The sequence below is a fragment of the Camelina sativa genome, chromosome 2 (assembly GCF_000633955.1).
Source record: "Camelina sativa cultivar DH55 chromosome 2, Cs, whole genome shotgun sequence".
In the NCBI taxonomy this organism is placed as follows: Eukaryota; Viridiplantae; Streptophyta; class Magnoliopsida; order Brassicales; family Brassicaceae; genus Camelina; species Camelina sativa.
The window spans coordinates 20,153,880-20,175,633 of NC_025686.1; the positions used below are offsets into that span (position 1 = coordinate 20,153,880).

A 21,754-nucleotide genomic window follows, 5' to 3' on the forward strand; every position below is an offset into this window, starting at 1 on the left:
AAAGCTGTTTGGAAACTTGAGATCCTCTTCAACAACTTCTGTTGCTGAACTCGCAGAACTCATCCCACAGCGGTGCTCCACCTCTGCCCTCCAGATCCTTAACGCACCTATCACACCAGTGGAAATTAAAAATGTTGTGTTCAACCTGCCCAGAAACAAAGCACCGGGTCCAGATGGTTACTGTGTAGAGTTTTTCATATCTCATTGGGAAACAGTAGGTGAGGAAGTCACAGAAGCAGTGCTTGAATTCTTCCAATCTGGAAAGTTGCTGAAGCAATGGAATGCAACTATACTTTCCTTGATCCCCAAGACTCCGAATGCTCAGAAAATTGGTGAGTTCAGGCCAATAGCTTGCTGCAACACCCTGTATAAGATTGTGTCCAAGATTTTAGCTAACAAGCTTAAAAAGGTGATCCCTGAGCTAATATCAAATAATCAGTCTGCGTTCATTCAAGGAAGACTTCTTGTGGAAAATGTCTTACTAGCTACAGAGCTGGTCCAAGGCTATAACCAGAAGAACATATCCGCAAGGGGAATGCTCAAGGTAGACCTCAGAAAAGCCTTTGACTCGGTACAGTGGGATTATCTCCTAAATGTCCTCACAGCAATGGCGTTTCCGGCTCAATTCATTGGTTTGATTGAACAGTGCATATCCACTGCAAGCTTCTCTCTATGCATCAATGGGGAATTATGTGGTTACTTCAGAGGGGAAAAGGGGCTGAGACAGGGGGATTCTATCTCCCCGTACCTCTTTGTACTGGCCATGGAAGGTTTCTCTCGGTTGTTATCGCAAGGCTACATCAACAATCAGATTGGACCTCATCCTAATGCCTCAACACCCCTGATCTCTCACCTTGCTTTTGCGGATGACATCATGGTATTTTTCGATGGTAAACCAGACTCCCTTGAAAATATTTCTTCAGTCTTGCAGAAGTTTTCAGATGTCTCAGGTCTAACAATGAACAAGTCCAAGACCGACCTCTACCTAGCGGGTGTGAGCCACGCTGAAACCACTCAGTTGAGTTCTCTTGGTTTCAACATTGGCTCACTCCCCATCAGATATCTCGGGCTTCCACTTATGCACAGAAGGCTCAGAATTGCGGAATATAGACCTCTGATTGAGAAGATCACACAACGCATCACCTCATGGTCTGCCAGAGCTCTGTCTTATGCGGGTAGACTCCAACTCCTCTCCTCAGTGATATATGGAACCCTGAACTTCTGGATGTCTGCATTCATCTTGCCTAAGGGTTGTATAAAGAAGATAGAAAGCCTTTGTATAAATTTCTTGTGGGGTGGGGACGCGAACAACAAAGGTATAGCAAGAGTCGCCTGGTGCAAACTTACTCTCCCTAAGCAAGAAGGTGGACTAGGGCTTCGAAGCTTAGCTCAGTGGAATAAGACTCTGTGTCTAAAATTGATCTGGAGACTACTTACAGCAACAGACTCTTTGTGGGCTATCTGGATGAGAAACACAAAAATAAAAGATGTCAGCTTCTGGTCCATTGATGCAAGAAAGACTACATCCTGGACATGGAAGACTCTTCTGAACCTCAGGCACATTGCAAGAAATTTCCTAAAGGCGAGACTGGGTAATGGCTTGACTCTTAGCTTCTGGTATGATTCCTGGACACCGTATGGCTCGCTACTTGAATATCTAGGTCCCACGGGTCCTGCACAAACGGGAATTCCAATCCATGCAAAAGTTGCGCAGGCTTGGTCTCTGATCGGGTGGAATCTCAGACCAGCAAGATCACCAAGGGCTGAAGAACTACATATTTTCTTACAACAATCAATGTTCCGCCTAACACTGATGAGCCAGACAGGTATTTCTGGGTATGCGGAACAGAGGAACTCTCAGTTTTCTCTACCAGAAAGTCATGGGAAATATTGAGACCAAGACAGGATCCACCTCATTGGACTGAACAGGTTTGGTTTAAAGGAGGTATTCCTCGACATGCTTTCATGATGTGGCTAACGCACCAGGATAGGCTACCAACTAGAGACAGATTGGTTAGATGGGGAATGCAAATTGAGCCTAACTGCTGCTTATGTGGGTTGTACCGAGAAACAAGAGAGCATATGTTCCTTCGGTGTGAAGTCAGCGAGGAAATTTGGTCTGCAGTGACTAGGAGACTTGGTTACAGGCCGTTTTCTTTTCACACTTGGGAAGCATTCACCGCCTGGCTGGATATAAACGATCGCATTGTGCCTCGAAGTTTGCGTCGTCTAGCAGCCCAAGCAACTCTGTACGCTATATGGAGGGAGCGAAACAACCGATTTCACAACAACTCTGCAACTGAGACTCAGATCTTGTTCAAAGGTCTGGACAGACAAATCAGAGATGCCATTCTAGCAAAAAAGAGGAGAAAGAACTTTAAGGATCTTCTTTTGGTCTGGTTAAAGTATGACTAGGTTCTCCTACTCATTTTCTCCAGCTTTTCCTCTCTTGTTTTTATTTTTTTTGGGCAAGGGATGGGATATGTATCAAGGCTTTTGTAATCTTTCTGCAACTTCAAGTTAATGAAAATTCACATAGTTATCAAAAAAAATATATATATAAAACATAAATTATATGATAGAAAAAATTGTATAACAACATATATTAAAAAAATAAAATTTAAACATGGTAAACTAAAAATTGACAGATATATATTTAGTTAATATCAAATAACATATGAACGTTTCTCTAGATGTATATAGATATTAAATTTATAAATATAAATTTACATAAATTAAATTTTTTAAAATATATATATTACAATAAAAATTTATGTGATTTTAGGCCGTCGTAACATCTGTCTAAACGTCATCTGAAAAAAAAGTCTAGCGTTTTGATGAGTTTGGACGATCATTTAAAACGCTTTTAAAACACTGTTAACAGTTATATAATCTTTTACTGTGATATTTTGATAATTTTTCTTTTTTGAAGAAAACGAGCAAAAAGCTCAAATTCTATGCATGTAATGAGTTGATGATTTACCATAAGAGTAAGACGATTGTTATTATTGTGTTATCAGTTATGTGTAATTATTTTTTGTTTATGTAATTAACATGTTATACTGTTTGGATTATGGCTTTGTTCCATATATCGTATCATCCATTAGTGTTTTTTTTTTCCTGAAATTTGCTTCATCATCCATTAGTTATGTTTGAAGCAAATTATACTCTTTTTTTTCCAGCCGAAAGAGGTCATCATTATTTTATTATTTAAACATACCCTTTCATGCCAATGATGCAATGCAAAATCTATGAACAAGTGATGTTATCCCCAATATATTTAAATAAAAGTATAACAACATGATAATTAATAATGATTGTGATGTGTATCATGGCTACGTTTTGTTCTGGAGAATATAGTGCGACCGACGGGATCATGGATATTTGGGTGAATCTACACTCTACACACGCAATGTGAATTGAATCCTCGAATATTCTGGTTGTATATACCAAAGTCATAGTAAAATTTAAATTAAAATAATATGGAAAATTGTATGAAATATCTTCTATTTTTTATTGAAAGAAAGACTTTGTATGAGTAAATAAATCTATGATCTAATAATCGTCGGACTTTGTCTCCAACTTTCCAGCTAATATTAATAACATGGTATAAGATTATTTGTGTTATTTTGATTTTTGAAGTCTTTGATGGTGATGCAAAGTCTTGTAATATATACTGATTCATACATGTTAAGTATCTTATTGGTCAAATCTTACATGTCTCATTTTTGCATTATTCTTCTCCGGTTCTTCCTCTTCTTATCCCCCACTTTATATATTTTTAGGTTTCAATGTTTCATAGAGTTAACATCGTTAGACTATATCAACCATTTGTTATTTAATTAATTTCTCAAATTTTCGTCACTTAACTAACTTTTATGAAATTATGACATTTTCGTTTAACTAATCACTAATGAACTTTCTTTAACTTAACCTAAAAATATAAACGATTGAAGAATTCTCTGGTTTTTTTTTTTATTGGTTTAGTTTTGGACCATATAATTTGAGTATAACCGATTTCTTAATCCAATATTTCCAATTATATAGTCATCCCTGACTTTCAGCGTTCCATTTTCCACAAATACATTGATGTTCGTTTGCTTCTCGCTGGATCTAGCGACAACGATCAACGACCAGCGAAAAATTACAGCAACAACATATGTAGTTCGTTTGCATGTTGTTAGCAACTATAGTGACTGTCACTGGAAATTGTCACTGAATTATTCGTTTGCCTGTTGCTGCGACTAATTATTATATATATTTTTTAAATTAATAAAATTTAACTTTGATAATTTATATTTTTAAATAAAATGTAAATTACGTATACACTATGAAAATAAATTAAAAACATATTTTAAATGATTAATTTGAATTTTTATTTTTAATTTATTAACTTCAATATTATTAAATTTACTTTGGTTATAATTAATTAATTTATTTAAATATATTCAAATTAAATTTTTTATTTCTTTATTTTATTTAGTTTAATTTTAATAAATATATGTAGTTATATTTTTATTTTATTTAGTTTAATTTTAATAAATATATGTAGTTATATTTTTATTTTATTTAGTTTAATTTTAATAAATATATGTAGTTATATTTTTATTTTATTTAGTTTAATTTTAATAAATATATGTAGTTATATTTTTATTTAATTAAGTTTAATTTTGATCATATTTAATTTATCAATTATCAGTAGATCTAACGACTAGTCACAGCGATGATGATCACTGAATTATTAACAATTAAAAATTAGGGTTGCTGATCGCTGGCAATAGTTGTTGTGACTGGTCGCTAAATTAGTGACAGACAAACGAATAACTTTTAATCGTTGTCGCTGGTTTTTGTCGCTGACAACCGGCAAATGAACAGGTACTTACAAATAAAACAAAGAAATGTGGGAATGAATGATATTGGTAGGTAAATAATACTATGTGGCCAGACACTACGAAGTTTATTAACGGGCTCTCTAAGCCCATGAAATGGATAATAAAAGCCTGCAAGTGATTTTGATAACTATATTGAGAAACTAAAACACCTTGCTTGCATGTTCACTTGGAAAAACTCCTTGGCATTGAAGGTACATAGACTGTTGCTGGTAGAACATATTTAGCTGTTGGAATAGAAGTTCTTGGAACTTATGCTGTATTATAAATGAGAACATGAGCATAAACTATGAGTCTATGAGTATGTTAGAGCTAACCAATTGGCCCAATACAGGAGAGAGCGTCTATTTTACAACAAACCAAACCGATCAGATAAAAACGTTTAGTTTCAGTCTCTGTTGGCAACTATTTAGCGAGTGTGTGGTGGAACAATTTGCTTTGTTCACTTCTGTTGATGTCCCTTTTGGTCACAATTAGTATGTTTAGTTCGGTCAAAGGAGGGTCGAAGTTCTCTTTTATTTTATTGGTGCCGAGACACAAAAGATGAATTATAACACGACTTAGACAAGTTACAAATGTAAACGAGGAAGATAGACGAGCTGTTATCTCGTCGATTCTCGAGCCGTAGACTCTTAAACCGTTGACTTCTGTTTGGACGAGCTGGAGCTCTTGTACTTGCTATTCCTTTTCTCTTGCCTTTTTCACGATCCCTTTTTATGCAGGCCGTACGCTTGCATTTATAGGGAATCGTGTCGGTTCGTCTATGTAAAAGACCATAATACCCTTCCTTCCTTTGGAGGTTTATTATGGGCTTTTCCTGGGCCAGACCTCTTGTTTGGGGTGTGGATCTACCCCCAACAGTAGTCCCCCCCCTTTCGCCTTTAGTTCGCAGTCTTCAGGCGAAGAACAATCATGAGAAGATGAAGGGTCGTTCCTCGATTGTCGAGGTAATGAGTCAGACGAAGATTCAGAACTCGAAAAGTCGCGCGTGAGAAAATGGTTTTCGATGCTCGGGGTCGAATCGTTGTGTGCTGTGCTTCGTCGTGCGTGACGTCCGGAAGTTGTACCGTCGCAAAGCGCGTGCTGCAATGATTACACTTCTGGATTCTTCTTTTCTCTCCTATAAATACTATCCTCCTTCCTCATTATTTCCTTATCAAGTTCTGGTGCTTCTCATCGATCAGGTACTCTCCTCTACTATTATCTCGTCGTTTATTGTGCTTGCCTTTTTTTTCGTTATGAGCTCTCGATCTGTGTCCTCCGACCCTTCCGCCGGGAGTCATCTTCGGCAAGTCACCTCCGGATCCAAAGGTTCGATTTGGTCTGCTCGCCGTATGGCTCGTTCTCGGAATTCTTTTGACTTGTCGACGGTGGATACTGACGTCGCTCATCGTGAAGAAGCCCAGCGTCGCTTGTTTTCTGAGACGGCCGTTTCCAGTTCGTCGGGGCTTCCCTGTAGGATTCCCTCGTTAATTGACGAGTCTTTATCTGACGACCCATCTTCCTCTGACCAAAGTGACGCCCCTTTGCCAACTTCGAATTTATTCTCTCACATGCGTCAGTCGACGTTAAAGAAAGACGATGCTAAAGCAGCAGTTCGTATCGGGAAGTTGGCCGTTGAACCTGACATTGTGATCCCGACTCCGGCTCAACATCCTTGGGACGCCCCTCCGGGGTTTATATGTCTTTCGGAAAAATACTTTATCGAATGTGGGCTCACGTTCCCTCTCCCCTCCTTTTTAATGACGTATTTCGCTCGACGTGAGGCAGCCATTTCTCAATTTGCTCCGGCGACCTTTCGAAACGCCATCGGTCTTTCGATCATGGCCGAGGCCGCAAACATCAAGCTTACTTGCGACCATTTGGAGGAGCTGACGTGTCTGAACCCGACGAATCGAACAAAGACTCCGGGGCTATATTACGTGGCTTCGTCGAAGAAGATGACTCTCGTCAAAGGCGCCAAGGGGAAAACATATAACTGGAAAGACTCGTATTTTTTCCTAAAAGTTGTTCCGGGGGTTCTTGAGGATCCGGCTATTCCTTGGTTTTCTGGGTGGAACCCTTCACCCGGTAGCCGACCGTTCGTGCTTGATTACTTCTGTATCTCGCTTACAGTGTTTGGTTTTGCTGACTACTTTTTTTTTTTTTTTGGGTAGTTGTTATACCGAGGTGCTTGCTCCCGTACCCTTCCTCCTTCCAAGCTGAAATCGACGCGATCAAGGTCTTCTGTCCTTACGTTTGGCCAGGCACCGAATCAGAAAAAGGTCGTCAAAAAAAAAGGCACCAGGTCCCCGGAAAAAGAAAGGTAATCTTTATGATTGAACCCAGTTTGTTGTCTTCGAGTTGAAATTAATTTCATCATTCGTCATTTTAGCCGACACTATGGGTAAGTTGAATTTGAATGTTCCCAACGCATCCGCTCGTTACCGTCGGGCATCGGACCCGTCTTCCGTTCCTCGTCTGACTCCTCAACTGGATGCTCATCGTACTATCTCGTCCTCTGATGCTGGTTCGGCTAAGAAGGTCCCTTCTCGGTCACGTCAGTCGCCCGATCCTCCGACGAAGCAGCATTCGCAGCCCCTTCCTTCAACTCGTCGCCCTGAATCTACCGAGGCGTTTCTGGGGAAGAGGGCGGGCGAATCGTCCGGCCGTGATACTGAGGACGCAAGAGGTCTTCAAAAGAGGAAATACGACACTGGCCAGAGGCGACCTGATCCGTCGAAGAAACAGAACTTCGGCTGGAGTTTCGCTCATACTTCTGAGGCTCGTCCTTTCCCAGATGACTCCCCTGCTTGCTCCGAACTTTTTCGGAAGATTCACTTCAGGTCTGGTCGTTTACTTCCTGTCGAAAAGACGAGGGAAGTGCATGCAATTGCAGATGTGGCTCAAGCTTCCTTTGAGNAACCCTAGATGGAAAGAAGACAATTATATAAACAAAACTCACAACAAGATTATTCATTTCTTCATTCAAAGCATAAAGCTTTTTGTCTCTCTCGAACCAAAAATGGATTAAAAAAAAAAAAAGCAGAGATCTTTTATAATTTTACCAGTGCTGGTAGTGCCACAGATAGAGGAAGAAGAAGCATCAAGGTCTGATTTTGAAGAAGGTACACAACCAATCATAAACCTAAACTTGACCCAACAACCACTTGCTTCTTCTCCTTCTTCTTCTTCTTCTTCTTCTTCTTCTTCGTGATATCTACTAGTATCATCACCATTGCTCTGCTTCTTCTTATTCTTCCTGTGATTCTCACTCTCTTTAGATTTCTCCGATTTCGAATTCCCTTTAGCTTCTTTGACAGCACCAGTTTCCTCTTTACCCATCTCTCTCACAAAACCAACAAACAACACACCAGAAAGATTTTGATTTATTTGATCAGCACCACCATAGTTTTTTTTCTTTTCTTTTCCCCCAAATTAAAAAATTCCAGACGAATAAGAGAAAAAAATAAAAAGGAGTGATTTTTGTTTTTGGAGAAGAAGAAAAAAGCAGTGAAGGTGAGAGATGATGATTCACTGGGGGGAATGGATCAAAACCCCAAGTCGCGGAATTTTAGTCAAAAAAGGGGAATTGATGTCTGCTGAGAGAAAGAGAGAGAAAAGAGAACTGTAGCAAAGAAAAAAAGTGAGATTTTTTTTTGGGTTTTCTCTCAACATGTGCTTCAACAGTAACTATTTATATATTGAAATTCGTACCTTTTTAACAAATTTAATCACCGTTTTTTTTTTCTTTCTCATTAATTGATTATTTCATGATTAGTAGTAATAAGAAGCTGTGTTCTTGGTTTATAGAAACCTCTCCAGGATTTGTGTTGAGAGTGTTTTATTTTTGTCTGGTTGGAGGAACCAATTATTAACACTTTGTTTATAATTATTCCCTTTGGGAAAATTAAAAAAAGGTACGAATCAAATTCCTTTTTTTTTTTTTTTTTTTTTTTTTTTTTTTTTTTTTGGGTCCTTATCCTCTCCTTCCTTTCTTTGTTCTTTTTTTTTTGAAACACCGTTTAACCTCGCGCTACGAGCGTCGCATTCGTGACCTGGAGGGTGATCGCTCAGGAGCGTCAACCTCCTCGGAGAGGATTGAACGCCTCGAGGCTCAGCTAGGGGAGGCTGTTCGATCTAATCAGAGGCTCATCGATGAGGCATCGAAATTTGAGAGCCAGCGGCGCAAATGGATCACGGAGCGGAATGAACCAGCTGAAGAGTGAAGTTGAAGATCTCGATCACCCAGACATCACAGATGCTGATTTCGACGTGTCCAGTATTTATGCCAAGCCCCTTCCTCCGGTTCCAGAGTGGGTCGCTTCTCCCATTAGCGGCGATGCTGAAGGTGGTAACGATGAGAGGGAAGAAGGCAGGTCTGAGGGCGGGGAGCTCGAAGGTAATGGGGGTGAGGAGCAGGGGCAGAACGACGGTCATCCTACGGATGGAACCGAAGAGCAGATCGTCGACCATTCTACCGACGGGCTACCCCGTCCTTTGACTCCTGGTTGTTAGTCGCCGACTGCTGACTTGGCGTCATGATTGCTCTATTTATCTTAGTTGCCGTGTTGAGGGGTCGGCTCCCTAACATTATCCTATTCTCTGCCGTGTTTAGGGGTCGGCTCCCTGGAAGAATTCTATTCTCACCCTTGGGGCATTTATTGAGGGTTTCATTTAATGCTCCCTTGTTTTAAACATTGCTTACCGGTCATTGAATGCCTTTTCTGTTTTTTTTTTTTTGAAACTTGCGTCTGTTCATTGAATGTCTTTTTTCTTTGAAACTTGCGCCCATTGGGACTCGTGCTTTTCGTTCTATAAATAGGCTCTGCTTTTTACTCCAGTTTTGTCTTCTTTGGTGAGTGTTTTGCTTTTGTAGGGAGGAGAAAATTATTCCGATGACAGTGACAACTAGAGCGGCGTGGTTGCGCAGAGCGCGAGAACAGCTCGGTGTTAGGTCCGATGAGGTGATACAGTCGGAACTCAACTACTATAACGCTCGCATCCAGCGGCTAAGAGCTTACATTATCGCCACCCGTCGTTCGTTCGAACGTTATTACGACTTCTGTCGTGTGGACGGGACAATGGAATATCTTGAAGCTCTGATTGACGAAAGGTTTTTCGTCTCAAAGTGGCGATGGGATCGGTTGCTAGACGAGCGTACCCGGCGCGAGGACTTCTTTGCAGAAGTGGTGATTCCTACACTCAAGCAGGGCGACCTTGATTCCCTAGGTCGAAGGCCGTTCGAAGAACGGGAGGAGATCGAGGCCTGCCGAGCTCGTATCGACGTGCTTCGTTGTTACATTACGCAACTGGAGAGCACAAGTCACTACTTTAGTGAGAGTAGTCGCGTCGAGGGGATTCGTGCATACCTCGAGGATATGATTGGACGAGGCGCGGCTGTTCCGATGGACCTGCTGAACGACTCTAGCGTGCCGTCATTGGCAGATCGTAATTGGCGGGCTAGAGTTTAATGAGCCTTCCAACGCCGATCTCGGAGTTGAATGACTCATTTTTTCCCTTTTTTTTTTGTTTTTGTGCCGTAATGGGGTCGGCACCCGCATCAGACTTGTCACCCTGCCCCTTTTTTTAATAAAGTCAATTTTTTTTTTTTAGTTGAAGTGCTACTTTGAAAGTGCGACTCGCGATGGTCGGCTTATCTCTGTTATGCGAGTTATGACTCGGCTTTATATAACTAGGGGCGACCGTCAATAGTCGGCTTATCCTTTTGTGCGAGTTGCGACTCGCCTTAAAATAATACGTCGGAACATCGGGTCATTACCGGGCCAGGATAACAACTAATAGAACTTGCAAAACGACGATTCATTCTTATGAGAAAGAAGTTTTATATTATTGGCGGCTGTGTCCCGTAAAACGGGACTGCCTACGTACCCTCCGATCAGGAGGGATCAAGCCGATCGTATTTCACATTTACATGCTTATTCAAACTATAGAAAGGACGAGCTGGACGTAGCCGAGCTCCCTTGATGATTTTTTTTTTTTTTTAGTAGTAGTAGCGCTTGAGATGCATCGAATTCCAAGACCTCGGCACTGGTTCGCCGCCCATTGTTAAGAGTTCGTACACGCCGGGATGGACGGCCTTGGATACTAGATATGGACCTTCCCAATTGGCCCCCATTTTTCCGGCATCCGGTTCGGCAGTATTTTCAAAGACCTTACGGAGGACGAGATCCCCTTTGTCGAAATGCCGATTATGGACTTTCTTGTTGTAATACTTGGTTGCGGCGAGTTGATAGTTCTAGATTCATAGGAGTGTCTTGTCTCGTTCTTCCTCCAACTCGTTGAGTCTATCTATGAGCATCTGGCTGTTGAGTGCAGTGTTTTGGACGAACATCGTTCGTCGAAGGCTCGAACTGCCGACCTCAGCGGGTGCCATTGCTTCCATCCCGTAGGCTAGGGAAAATGGGGTTTGGTTAGTGGACGTCCTCGGGGTTGTGCGGTAAGACCAGAGTACTCCGTCAAGCTCGTCGGCCCAGGCACCTTTCTTGGCATCCAACCTTTTTCTCAGGCCGTCGAGTATGGTCTTGTTCGTAGCCTCGGCCTGGCCGTTCCCTTGCGGATACCTTGGCATTGACTTGCTTAGTTTAATACGCCATCTTACATAAAAAATTTTGAATTGCAGAGAGATGAACTGCGATCCGTTATTGGTGACTATTTCATATGGGAGACCATGGCGACAGATTATATATTTCCAGACAAAAAGTTGGACGTCCCTGGCTTTGATGTTTGCGTAGGACTCGGCCTCGACCCATTTGGTGAAATAATCGGTGAGGACGAGTATATATAGCTTTTGTCTAGAAGTTGGTTGTGGGCCAATGATGTCCTTCGCCCAGCGCATGAAAGGGTAGGGAGCTACTCCGGCTCGCAGGAGTTCGGTCGGCTGGTGAATAATGGGGGCATGTCGCTGGCATTTTTCACACTTGGCGACGAACTTTTCGCAATCAGATATCATCGTTGGCCAATAATGACCATGCTTCTTGATTCGTAGTGCTAAGGCTCGGCCACCTGAATGATTTCCTCCAGCTCCTTCGTGAGTCTCCATCATGACGCGCTCGGTCTCGTGGCCGTGTATGCAAAGCAGAAGGGCTCCCAACGCTGTCCATCGAAGCAGATGATCTTTCATCAAGGTGTAGCGAGCGGCCTTGGCCTTTAATCTCCGTCTAGCCCATTTGTCTGTTGGCACGTCACCATCAGCAAGATATGCACGGATTTCGACTCGCCAATCTGTCGCGTCGGTGTCAGATGCAGGTTCGCATCCTCGGCGTGACCTCATTGTTCGATAAGTGGTTCTGATTTTGTTGGGCTGGTGGAGTGTGAGGCAGGTCTCGGCGTGTGTTTCACTTATGCTCGGCGTATCGATACCTTCTACTGGGATGATTCGTCGAAGATCAGGATCTGATGTCGAGGCGAGTGCTGCTAAAGCATCGGCCGGAGCATTGTCTCCTCTGGGGATTTTGATGAGCTCGAACTCGTCAAAGCGCTTTGACAAAATCCTAACGACGTCAAGGTAGGCGGCCATAGGTTCGCTTTTGGTGTCGTACTCGCTGCTGAACTGGTTAGCGACGAGCTGAGAATCGCAAAAAGCTCGTATCCGCTTTATTTGCATCCCGTTGGTGAGCCTAAGCCCAGCGATGAGTGCATCGTACTCGGCGACGTTGTTGGTTGCTTGGAATCGGAGACGGAAGGACTGTTCCAAAATTTCTCCGGTTGGTGAAGTTAATCGAATCCATGTCCCTGACCCAAGATGAGAGGATGCTCCGTTGACATGTAGGGTCCATCGGTCGTCGGACGGATCAGTGGGTGTTGGTTCGGCTTCTCCAAACGGTAGTTCGATTAAAAAGTCGGCGAGTAATTGGGACTTGGCAGCCGGACGAGTTTGGTACTCGATGTCGTACTCGCTGAGTTTGATTGCCCACTTTGTCAGCCGACCGGACTGGCTCGGGCTGTGCAGTATGGATCGCAAAGGTTGATTGGATAAGACAGCGATAGTGTGGGACTGAAAGTACGGCCGGAGCTTTCTTGCAGATGTGACGACTGCTAGGGCGACTTTTTCGACTGTTGGATAGCGGGTTTCTGCGTCGTTGAGTGACTTGCTTATGTAGAAGATTGGTCGTTGCTCTCCTCGATCGTCTTTAACGAGTACGCCACTGACGGCCGACTCAGAGACCGCGACATAAAGAAATAAGACTCCGCCGAGTTCTGGTTTTGCCAAGATTGGTGGAGTCGATAAATAATTTTTTAGCTCGTTGAACGCGCTGTGACAGGCTTCGGTCCATTCGAACTTGCCTTTAGTTTTGAGAAGCTGATAGAATGGTAGGCACTTGTCAGTTGACCTGGATATAAAACGATTCAAAGCAGCGATCCGTGCAGTTAATCGTTGCACTTCTCTTGCATTCTTTGGTAAAGGCAAATTAATGATCGCTTTAATTTGTTTCAGGTTTGCTTCGATGCCTCGTCTGGTTACCAGGTATCCAAGAAATTCGCCGGACTTAACTGCAAACGTGCACTTGGCCGGATTCAGCTTCATCCCATACTTGTTTAGGGTATCGAAACACTGTCGCAGATGAGTGATATGATCCTTTGCGTGTTGTGATTTTACGAGCATGTCATCGATATAGACTTTCATTTTCCGGCCGAGTTGTTCGGCGAACATTTTATTGACTAGTCGCTGATACGTTGCTCCGGCGTTTTTCAGGCTGAAAGGCATAACCTTATAACAGTAGGTCCCTCTATCTGTGATGAACGACGTTTTTTCCTGGTCGTCTTTGTGCATTAGAATCTGGTTGTAACCAGAGAAGGCGTCCATAAAGGTTAACAGCTCGTTGCCTGCGGTTGCCTCGACGAGTTGATCAATCCTTGGTAATGGGAAACTATCCTTTGGGCAAGCCTTATTAAGATCGGTAAAATCTATGCAGACTCGCCACTTTCCGTTCTTCTTTTTGACGACCACCGGGTTAGCTAACCACTCAGGATATTTTACTTCTAGGATTGACCCGGCGCCAAGGAGTTTGTCAACTTCGTCGTTCACTGCTTGTGATCGTTCGGGCCCTAACTTGCGCCGTTTCTGCTTGACTGGCTTATGTGTTGGGTCGGCATTGAGTTCGTGGGTCGTGACGCTTGGGTCGATCCCCTTCATATCAGTCACGCTCCATGCAAACGTCGAGATGTTGGTTTTGAAGAAGAGTATCAACTCATTTCGCATGGCGGATGTTATCTCTGTGCCGATATTCACACATCGTTTTTTGTCGTTCTCGTCGAGGCTCACCTCTTCGACCGCGGCAATTCCTTGTTGGACAGCAGTCGGCTTTCCGTCTGTCGGCGACGTGCTGTCATCGCCGACCCGCTGCTTTGATTGCTATAACTTCTTTCCGGTGCGAATCTTATGCTCGATCAGGAAGCAGGCCCGCGCGGTTTGCTGATTGCCACGCAGCGTGTACACTCCTTTTGAAGTCGGGAACTTAACACACTGATGATACGTCGACGGGACGGCTTTCATCTTGTGGAGCCATGGGATTCCAAGGATAACGTTATAGATCGTCGGCTTGTCAATAACCGCGAACCTGAAGTATCTGACTATCCCTCCAACAAAGATCAGTAAGGTGATGGTGCCAACGGACATAAGGTGATCCCCGTCGAAGCCCGTCAGAGAGTGACATTCTGGCATAATGTCGCGTTCGCCGACTTCCATTTTTGCCAAGACGTCTCTGAAGATGACGTTGACCGAGCTTCCGGTGTCGATCAATATTCTTGTTACTTCGCTTTCACCGATTAAGAGCTCGACGACCAGTGGATCGTTATGCGGCAAATCCAAACCTTCTAGATCTCGTCCGTCAAAAGTGATTGGCATGCTTTCAGCCTTGAACCTTGACGGCCAGGATTTCGTCATTTCGGCCTTCTTGGTATAATCCCTGATCGCTCTGACCGAATCATTGCATCCGGCTAGTCCGCCCATTATCATGTTGATTCGTCTTATCGTTGGGGGACGTTGGTCGGGCTTGCGATCTATATGTGGTCGTTTTTCATGACCACTTTCTTCGCATCGCTCAGCGAGTAGATTTTGAATTTCCATCTCGTCTTCACTTTGGTCGGCAAGTATCTTGGAATCTTTGACAAATTTCCGAGCGATATTTTCAGCGCGTTTGACATCGCTTCGGCCAGGTCGGGCTGTCTTGCTTCTGTCGGGTTCGACGACTATCGTCCCTTTCTTGTATCGTTCCATTAAGACTCTTTGGAGGTAATGACATTCTTCAGTCGTATGGGTGGTACTTTGATGGTAGTCGCAATACGGGGTTGCACTATTCTCGCCTCCCTTTTTCCGGATGTACTTGTTTTCGCCGATTGCAAAGGTTCGACGAGTTCGGTCCTGGTTTCTGTTGAAATGTTGGCGAGGCTCAACGTGCTCGACTTTCGGATGCATGGCTACGGGTTGTTTGGTCATCGGTCCAGTTTCTGAGGAGTGCTTCTTGGCATTGATAGCTTTTTCTTCCTCGAGCCCGATGTGTTTTGCTGCTCGGAGTAATGCATCAGCGACGGTCTCTATATGTGTTAAAGACAGTTCTTCCTTGAATCGTGACTCGTACCAAAGCGCATTTCGAAGTGCGACGATAGCGGCAGCGTCCGGAATTGAAATGTTTACGTAGATTTCTTTGAATCATCCAATAAATGACCAGATCGATTCGTCCTTATGCTGAGTCAGGGCGTATAAGTCGGCGTGGGAGTTCTTATCCTCAATCAAAACAGAGAACTGCTTCAAAAACTCAGCTATTAGCTCCTTTATACTGTCGATTGATCCGGATGGGAGTCTTGAAAACCAGCTCAGGGCAGTTCCCGTTAGGTGCTCGGCGAAGACTTGGCAAGCTCCAGCATCATACTCTGCCGGGCTAAACTGTAGAGGGCCAAGGGCTACGCCGAACGTAAGTAAGAAATCGCGTGGATCGACTGTTCCGTCATAGCGAGCCTTCGAGAGAATGGAGTCCGCTGCGTTGCTTCGAGCATGAGTCCGACGGCGGGTGTTTTGTCTGTTGCTTTTTGGATCAGCACTGCCATTTCCCTCATTTGCTCTTTGATTTCTCTTATCTCGGCATCCTTCGTTTGATCCGTCACTTCGTCATTTCGCTCATTGGGGCATGGGGTTGAGTTGCGCTCTAACCTGCCGGCTTGCGCATGTGATCCTGGCGTTGTTCTTGCCGAGAGAAAGTTCATTGGGTTATGCCGGATGTTGTGGAGATGATTGATCTCGTCTTGCGAGTTGACCTGTGCTGCGGTGAGTGCATCCAACCGACTGTTAGTTCGTTCTTCTTGCTGGTCAAGACGCGTTAAGATTCCGCGGAACAGCTCGTCTATATTGGAGACGGGCTGGTTGTTGAGCAGAGTGAGTTGCGTGGGAGCCTGCGTTGGCTCTGCGGTCACGGGGGTTGTCAAATTCGTAGCGATGACGAAAGTCTCTGGACTTTCCACCGTTACGGCCTTTCTTGGAGCATCCGGCGTGGGGAAGATTGTCTACTCCGCTTGGTCCATTGTCGGGGTTGTCGTTCCCCCTGACGAACTGGCTTCTCTGCTTTTTTCCTTGTCAGGTGTTGTCATCTTGTCTACTCGGTGTAGGTTCGCTCTTTAATTTTTCAGAGAAATTCGACTTGCNCAAAGGTTCGACGAGTTCGGTCCTGGTTTCTGTTGAAATGTTGGCGAGGCTCAACGTGCTCGACTTTCGGATGCATGGCTACGGGTTGTTTGGTCATCGGTCCAGTTTCTGAGGAGTGCTTCTTGGCATTGATAGCTTTTTCTTCCTCGAGCCCGATGTGTTTTGCTGCTCGGAGTAATGCATCAGCGACGGTCTCTATATGTGTTAAAGACAGTTCTTCCTTGAATCGTGACTCGTACCAAAGCGCATTTCGAAGTGCGACGATAGCGGCAGCGTCCGGAATTGAAATGTTTACGTAGATTTCTTTGAATCATCCAATAAATGACCAGATCGATTCGTCCTTATGCTGAGTCAGGGCGTATAAGTCGGCGTGGGAGTTCTTATCCTCAATCAAAACAGAGAACTGCTTCAAAAACTCAGCTATTAGCTCCTTTATACTGTCGATTGATCCGGATGGGAGTCTTGAAAACCAGCTCAGGGCAGTTCCCGTTAGGTGCTCGGCGAAGACTTGGCAAGCTCCAGCATCATACTCTGCCGGGCTAAACTGTAGAGGGCCAAGGGCTACGCCGAACGTAAGTAAGAAATCGCGTGGATCGACTGTTCCGTCATAGCGAGCCTTCGAGAGAATGGAGTCCGCTGCGTTGCTTCGAGCATGAGTCCGACGGCGGGTGTTTTGTCTGTTGCTTTTTGGATCAGCACTGCCATTTCCCTCATTTGCTCTTTGATTTCTCTTATCTCGGCATCCTTCGTTTGATCCGTCACTTCGTCATTTCGCTCATTGGGGCATGGGGTTGAGTTGCGCTCTAACCTGCCGGCTTGCGCATGTGATCCTGGCGTTGTTCTTGCCGAGAGAAAGTTCATTGGGTTATGCCGGATGTTGTGGAGATGATTGATCTCGTCTTGCGAGTTGACCTGTGCTGCGGTGAGTGCATCCAACCGACTGTTAGTTCGTTCTTCTTGCTGGTCAAGACGCGTTAAGATTCCGCGGAACAGCTCGTCTATATTGGAGACGGGCTGGTTGTTGAGCAGAGTGAGTTGCGTGGGAGCCTGCGTTGGCTCTGCGGTCACGGGGGTTGTCAAATTCGTAGCGATGACGAAAGTCTCTGGACTTTCCACCGTTACGGCCTTTCTTGGAGCATCCGGCGTGGGGAAGATTGTCTACTCCGCTTGGTCCATTGTCGGGGTTGTCGTTCCCCCTGACGAACTGGCTTCTCTGCTTTTTTCCTTGTCAGGTGTTGTCATCTTGTCTACTCGGTGTAGGTTCGCTCTTTAATTTTTCAGAGAAATTCGACTTGCCTCCCCCTACCTGGCGCGCCAAATTGTTGATGTCCCTTTTGGTCACAATTAGTATGTTTAGTTCGGTCAAAGGAGGGTCGAAGTTCTCTTTTATTTTATTGGTGCCGAGACACAAAAGACGGATTACAACACGACTTAGACAAGTTACAAATGTAAACGAGGAAGATAGACGAGCTGTTATCTCGTCGATTCCTCGAGCCGTTGACTCTTAAACCGTTGACTTCTGTTTGGACGAGCTGGGGCTCTTGTACTTGCTATTCCCTTTCTCTTGCCTTTTTCACGATCCCTTTTTACGCAGGCCGTACACTTGCATTTATAGGGAATCGTGTCGGTTCGTCTATATAAAAGATCATAATACCCTTCCTTCCTTTGGAAGTTTATTATGGGATTTTCCTGGGCTAGGCCTCTTGTTTGGTGTGTGGATCTACCCCCAACAACTTCATAGATCAACTACAAAATATTTCAGTGAAAAAAAAATCTAAGTTAGAGACGTGTGCCTCTTTGCCTTACGCTTAGTTAAATCGAACCCTCTGAGGTAGTTAGTGTCTTTGACATACACAAAAGAAACAAACAACACACCTCTTGGTCTTGGAACTTGAATGGTGGAAGCTAATTCTCACTTCTCAGATATATACCCAAAGAACGAGGAAAATGCCACAAATAACAAAAACACACAAAGCCAAAAAAAAGTACCAAGTTACGGTACTGTCGGAATATTACAGCATCACCAAGAATAGAGAAAGGTGAATGTTCTTTTTTTTTTTTAAATAATTAATCTGAAGCTGGTGACTGCAATTAATTGTGTGAAAGTGATGTTACTCAAACAAACTGATTGTAGCCACTGAAGATATATAGAGAAACCCTTTTAAAATAGGAACAAAAAAAAACCTAAAACCCCACATCAAAAAAGTATCCAACGTTCAAAAATTTACAGGTGAAACAAATTCAAAAGACAACTTTGAGAAATTTATGGGAACTTTTGATTAAAATTAAAGAGAAAAAGGTGGAAACTTTATTATTACTTAGCTTTTTTGATGGAAAGTAAAGTGAGAAGAGGCAGAGGAGTAGTAGTAGAAGAAGAAGTAGAGAGACAGAAAGTGGAAAGATTGGTGGAAAAGTTAAAGAATCATAATCATCGAATTAATCCATCTTCATCAACTCCAGTGCACGTTAGTTTCATCCCTAACTCAACCCTTGTTGTTTCCTCCTCTAGAAAGCTCGCTGCTGCTTTCTGGGAGTTTCATCACTACCACTCCTCTGCTTCTTCTTCTTCTGATATAATGCACCGCGGCGCGAATGGTTTCGCCGGAGCTAGTAATAACCGTCGACAACGTCACGGCAAGGCCGTGGTTAAGGAGAATGGTCTCGACCTCTCTCAATTCCTTCGAGATCCTTCTCCTGATCATCAGGTTTCTCTTTCTCTCTCTAGGATTTAACCCTTTTTCTCTGGATTGGTTTTTTTGGTACATTCATTTGAATTAGTTGGTTTAGGATTATGGGTAGTGTTAAAGTTTGAATTTTGAAACGTGGGTCGTGATGATTTGTGTGGATTTTGATAATATTTAGGTGTGTTCTGGGTTTAGTCTAGATTTACTCTGTTCTTACTGCAGCAAGTGATTAGTATTTGGACTCACAGTGAAAAAGGTTTCATCTTTTGTTATAAGTCTCACAAGGTTTCAAATTCTTGCTATAACGTTAGGCGTGACAATTGATTATGGTCAGCTCATTAGCTAAGATTAGGTTAGTGACGAGAGTGATTATAATTTACTTGAAGCGTCACACAATTGATGATGGTGTTTTAGTTAGAGGTTATGATTCTTTATCTGATCTGATTTGGTTTTGGAGTTCTTTCAATATCTGATATGGCCCTCCTACATTATTGTCTCAGCCAGATAGTGCGGGAAGTCTAAGGAGGCAGATTGGTCAAATGTTGATAAAGCATCATAAATCTATCGACCGTAACAATCACGCTCTTCAGCCTGTATCTCCTGCTAGTTACGGAAGCTCCCTTGAGGTTTAAACAATTGTTTTTCAACTTAAGGAATCCATCAGATGCATTATTGGAGATTTGTATTCAATCATATGGATTACGGTTTTGCAGGTTACGACATACAACAAAGCGGTAACTCCAAGTAGTTCACTGGAGTTCAGAGGGAGACTGTCTAGAGAACCTCACTACAATCTCAAGACATCAACTGAACTTCTTAAAGTATTGAACCGTATTTGGAGCCTCGAGGAGCAGCATGTCTCCAATATCTCCTTGATAAAAGCTTTGAAAACCGAGCTGGCTCATTCACGTCTTCGAATCAAGGAGCTTCTAAGGTACCAGCAAGCCGATAGACACGAGCTAGACGGTGTGGTGAAGCAACTGGCTGAAGAAAAAATGTCGAGAAAGAATAAGGAAGTTGAGCGGATAAGCTCTGCGGTTCAGTCTATGAGGAAAGAGTTAGAAGATGAGAGGAAACTTAGGAAACGTTCTGAGAGTTTGCATAGGAAACTGGCACGTGAGCTCTCGGAAGTGAAGTCTTCGTTGTCTAACTGTGTCAAGGAGCTTGAGAGAGGAGCTAAATCAAATAAGATGATGGAGCTGCTCTGCGATGAGTTTGCCAAAGAGATCAAGAGTTACGAAGAGGAGATTCACGGTTTAAAGAAGAAGAATCTTGATAAGGATTGGGCGGGTCGAGCTGGAGGAGATCAACTGGTTCTTCATATTGCTGAATCTTGGCTTGACGAAAGGACGCAGATGAGATTAGAAGGTGGAGATACATTGAATGGTAACAACAGATCAGTGCTTGATAAGCTCGAGGTTGAGATCGAGACCTTTCTTCAGGAGAAGCGGAATGAAGTACCGAGAAACCGAAGGAACTCACTTGAATCTGTTCCGTTCAACACCTTGAGTGCACCACCACGGGATGTAGACTGTGAAGAAGACTCTGCAGGAAGCGATTCGAATTGCTTTGAGCTCAAGAAACCTGTTCTGTCTCACGGAGACGAAACTGTGAAACCTAACCAACTTAACAAAGACGGTTTGATTGATGAAAAGCCGAAAGGCAAAACTGGAAGCCCTTCGAGTTTCCAAGTTAACTTCGAGGATCAAATGGCGTGGGCAATATCGAGTAACGGAAAGAAGAAAACCTCCCGAGCTAATGAAGACGTAGTAGAAGAGGAAGAAGAAGATGTGAAGCCTGAGAAGAGCAACAACGTTAAGAAACCAGAAGATGAGATTGATCAGTGTGCTACTACGAACAAGAACGATGTAATGGGGGAAATGATTCGAACACACAGAAGGTTATTGTCTGAAACCCGTGAAATCGATGAAGCGTCTTGCAATTTCCCATCTTCTCGAAGACAAGCTAGTCCCATTCGACAATGGATTTCAAGAACCGTCGCACCTGAGCTTCTTGGCTCGTCGGATAATGCGATAGCTCATGGAGTTAAGGATAGTACTTTGAAAACTAAGCTAGCAAAGAGTTCAAAGTCGCGTCTTCGGCTATTCAAAGGCTAACCCATCAAGAGTGGTTCGGTTGAATACGGACAAAAACGAGAGTTCTTGTTGGATACATACTTGAGTTTCATATTCCTTTTCTAATGTAAATCGAACCATCTACAGATTTGTATATCGATTGCGAATTTTTGGATTATTAGATTTTGAGTTAACATAGTTGTTACATAGTTACATAGCTAGAACTCTGTTTTTTCTATTTGTCTAGTGCAGAGCGCGACACTAAAAACGATAGCGTTTAAAAACTGAGGCTCAGAGAGGCCCAATAATTTGTATTGGGCCTAGTGGGTTATAGTTTTGAAGGTGTTTTATTCCATATTCTCTCATTCGTCGTCTTTGTTAGAGGAGGGAGATGGCGACGACGTCGTTTAGGTGGATCCTGCAGCTTCACAGAGACGTACCAAAAGCTGCTCGATTCTACGCGCAAGG

General features: G+C 43.5%; 1 protein-coding gene across 1 annotated transcript; it reads left to right on the forward strand.

The window, feature by feature from the left end:
- On the forward strand, positions 18,733 to 21,480 carry LOC104730300 (uncharacterized protein At5g41620-like). Its single transcript, XM_010449455.2, has 3 exons — positions 18,733 to 19,232; positions 19,712 to 19,837; positions 19,925 to 21,480. Exons 1-3 carry the CDS (start codon positions 18,858 to 18,860, stop codon positions 21,326 to 21,328), a joined length of 1,905 nt encoding a protein of 634 aa, XP_010447757.1. The 5' UTR covers positions 18,733 to 18,857; the 3' UTR covers positions 21,329 to 21,480.

Excerpts from the sequence above, each read along its gene's own strand:
- LOC104730300 (XM_010449455.2), top strand. The coding sequence starts at position 18,858 with ATGGAAAGTAAAGTGAGAAGAGGCAGAGGAGTAGTAGTAGAAGAAGAA. Across the intron at positions 19,233-19,711 it reads ATCCTTCTCCTGATCATCAG|CCAGATAGTGCGGGAAGTCT; the intron begins GTTTCTCTTTCT and ends TTATTGTCTCAG. Across the intron at positions 19,838-19,924 it reads GTTACGGAAGCTCCCTTGAG|GTTACGACATACAACAAAGC; the intron begins GTTTAAACAATT and ends ACGGTTTTGCAG.